The 2138-nt window shown below is 57.7% G+C and overlaps 1 protein-coding gene across 1 annotated transcript in view; it reads left to right on the top strand.

The window, feature by feature from the left end:
* Window positions 1-2138, top strand: part of LOC105297809 (myomegalin-like) — a 64753-nt gene that overhangs the window by 53849 nt on the left and 8766 nt on the right. The window contains 1 exon segment of the mRNA XM_023535310.1: window positions 553-810. Within this exon segment, the coding sequence (XP_023391078.1) occupies window positions 553-810 (258 nt within the window).

Genomic DNA, 2138 nt, shown 5'->3' with positions numbered 1-2138 from the left:
GCCAGGTCACCACCTACCTTACGTGGAATCTCCTCCAGCCTCCGCAGAGACCTACTCCGTCTGGAGGAAATGGGGCCACCATTTCTAGCCAGATTTCATGTCCATTTTCTCCTCTGACAACCCCGGTTAGCTTCTGGGGGAGGTAAGTGCTCAAAGGCAGACAGACAGCACTGTTCACTGGTGTGCTCCGTGCTCTAGCCCATCACGCTCTTGACCCCTGGCTTCGGGAGTGAGTTCCACTCTGGAACTTCCCCCGACTCTCTCCTGAGGAATTGCAATGGGAGCCAGGAGTAGGGCCACTGGACTTCTCTTTTGTGACTGGTGACTTTCAGATACTTTACCTATCCCCCACCCCTCGGTGCCTCGCGCTGGCAAATGCATGGGTGAAAATTATAGCCTCAAGGTTCTAGCCTCATCTAATTGGCATTCCACAGGGGACCGGGCTCTCCAGCCCCTCACGTGGCCCTGGAGTGTCTGTTCCCAGCAGTCACACACTTCCTGGCTGCTCCTTCCTCCCGACGCTGTGTCTCACTCACACTTCTTTCTGCCCAGGTATCAGCACCGTCCATTCTGCTTCCCCAGCCGCGTTGCCAAACAACCATTTAGAAGCCACCTCTTCCCACTACCTCAACCTCGCCCGGCCCCACGCTCTTCCCCGGGGCAGGGGCACCACGGAACTGGGCGGCATCCTGGCGCCCGGGTACCTGGGCTGCAGTGGCCAGTGGGATACGATGAGGCCTCAGAAAGGGAGCGTATCTGGGGACATGTCCTCAGGCTCCTCCACGTGCCAGCTTCACTCCAAACCCACAGGTAAATCACGCAGCCCGTGAGATGAAATCCCACTGGGTGGCCTCTTTCTCGCCTGGGCAGGGCTTTTGTCATTTCTCCTCTAGTTCCTGGGCTCAGAGAGTGGGGATAAAACGAAAGGGCCATAGTGACACCGGAGAGCTCGACGGGGCGGGAGGGACCCTGACCCCGGAGCTCCGGTGACCGGGTTCTTGTCTTATGCCATGAGAAAGAATTCAAGGACACGACGGACAGCAGGCAGGAAAGCGCAAGTTTTAGTAAAGCGAAGTACACACTTAAGAGAAAAGTGCGGGCAGCCCAGAGAGAGTCTGCCCAGCCGTCTGCATCGTGGGCTTCACTTTCTTGCGGGTGGGGGGTGTCCCGAGGCCATCCAGCCCGCCTCCCATCTTGGCTTGTTTCCTGTAGCACCTGGAGGGGATGAGGTGGCCCGAGGCCATCTGTCTTCATCTGTCTTGTCTCCTGGCCTTGACTTGTTTCTCATTGCTGGGGTCTCAAGCTTGAAATCAAAACAGGGAGAGAGGGCTGAGTGAGGGACCGAGGGAATATTCCAGAGCCTCAACCTGGAGGGGAGGGGGATCTTCCCCAGGCTGCCTCTCCTGCCTTGATAGCAGTGCTTGTGCGTCCTCCCTCCTCCCTGCCCAGGGCCTCGGTGCCGTGCAGGCATGGGAAGATCGGGGACCTAGCCCCGTGCTCTCTCCCTGCACCCCGAGTCCCTGACAGCCCCCTCTTAGACCTTTCCAGAATGCCAGGCGGCGCATTCACAGGACAGGGTTGTCTCTGCACAGCTGCCCAGCCCAGACATATATCCTGTGTACAAAACCCAGCTCAGGCTTTCCCTGTCGGTCCTGGCTCTCCAGGTCAGGGAGGGAGGCATCGTGCCGAGGAGAGAGGTCAGCTGTGCAGGTGAATGCGGGATGCAGCTCGGTTCCAACAGGGAGACAGTTGTAATTTTCAGCAAAAGACTGAGCCTGAAGCAAACGGCACAGGTGGGAGGGAGGAAGGAAGGAAGGGGGAAGAAAGTGCTAATGACAGGCTCCTCCTTAGCACTCCTCCCATTAGCACTCCTCCCGCCTCTCTTCTGCATCTTTTTTTCTTTCCTTGAAGGTGCCTCTGCTTCCTCTCTGATCAGCCTTCAGGTCCCTAGATCAGTGCGAGCCCTCCTTCCTTCCTTCCTTCCTTCTTCCTTCCTTCCTTCCTTCCTTCCTTCCTCCTTCCTTCCTTCCTCCTTCCTTCCTTCCTCCTCCCTCCTTCCTTCCTCCTCCCTCCTCCCTCCCTCCCTCCCTCCCTCCTTTCCTTCCTTCCTTCCTTCCTTCCTTCCTTCCTTCCTCCTT

This window comes from Pteropus vampyrus, unplaced genomic scaffold (assembly GCF_000151845.1).
Source record: "Pteropus vampyrus isolate Shadow unplaced genomic scaffold, Pvam_2.0 Scaffold6, whole genome shotgun sequence".
Lineage (NCBI taxonomy): Eukaryota > Metazoa > Chordata > Mammalia > Chiroptera > Pteropodidae > Pteropus > Pteropus vampyrus.
The sequence above is the reverse complement of the archived record's forward strand: the minus strand, read 5'-3'. Positions and strand labels throughout refer to the sequence as shown.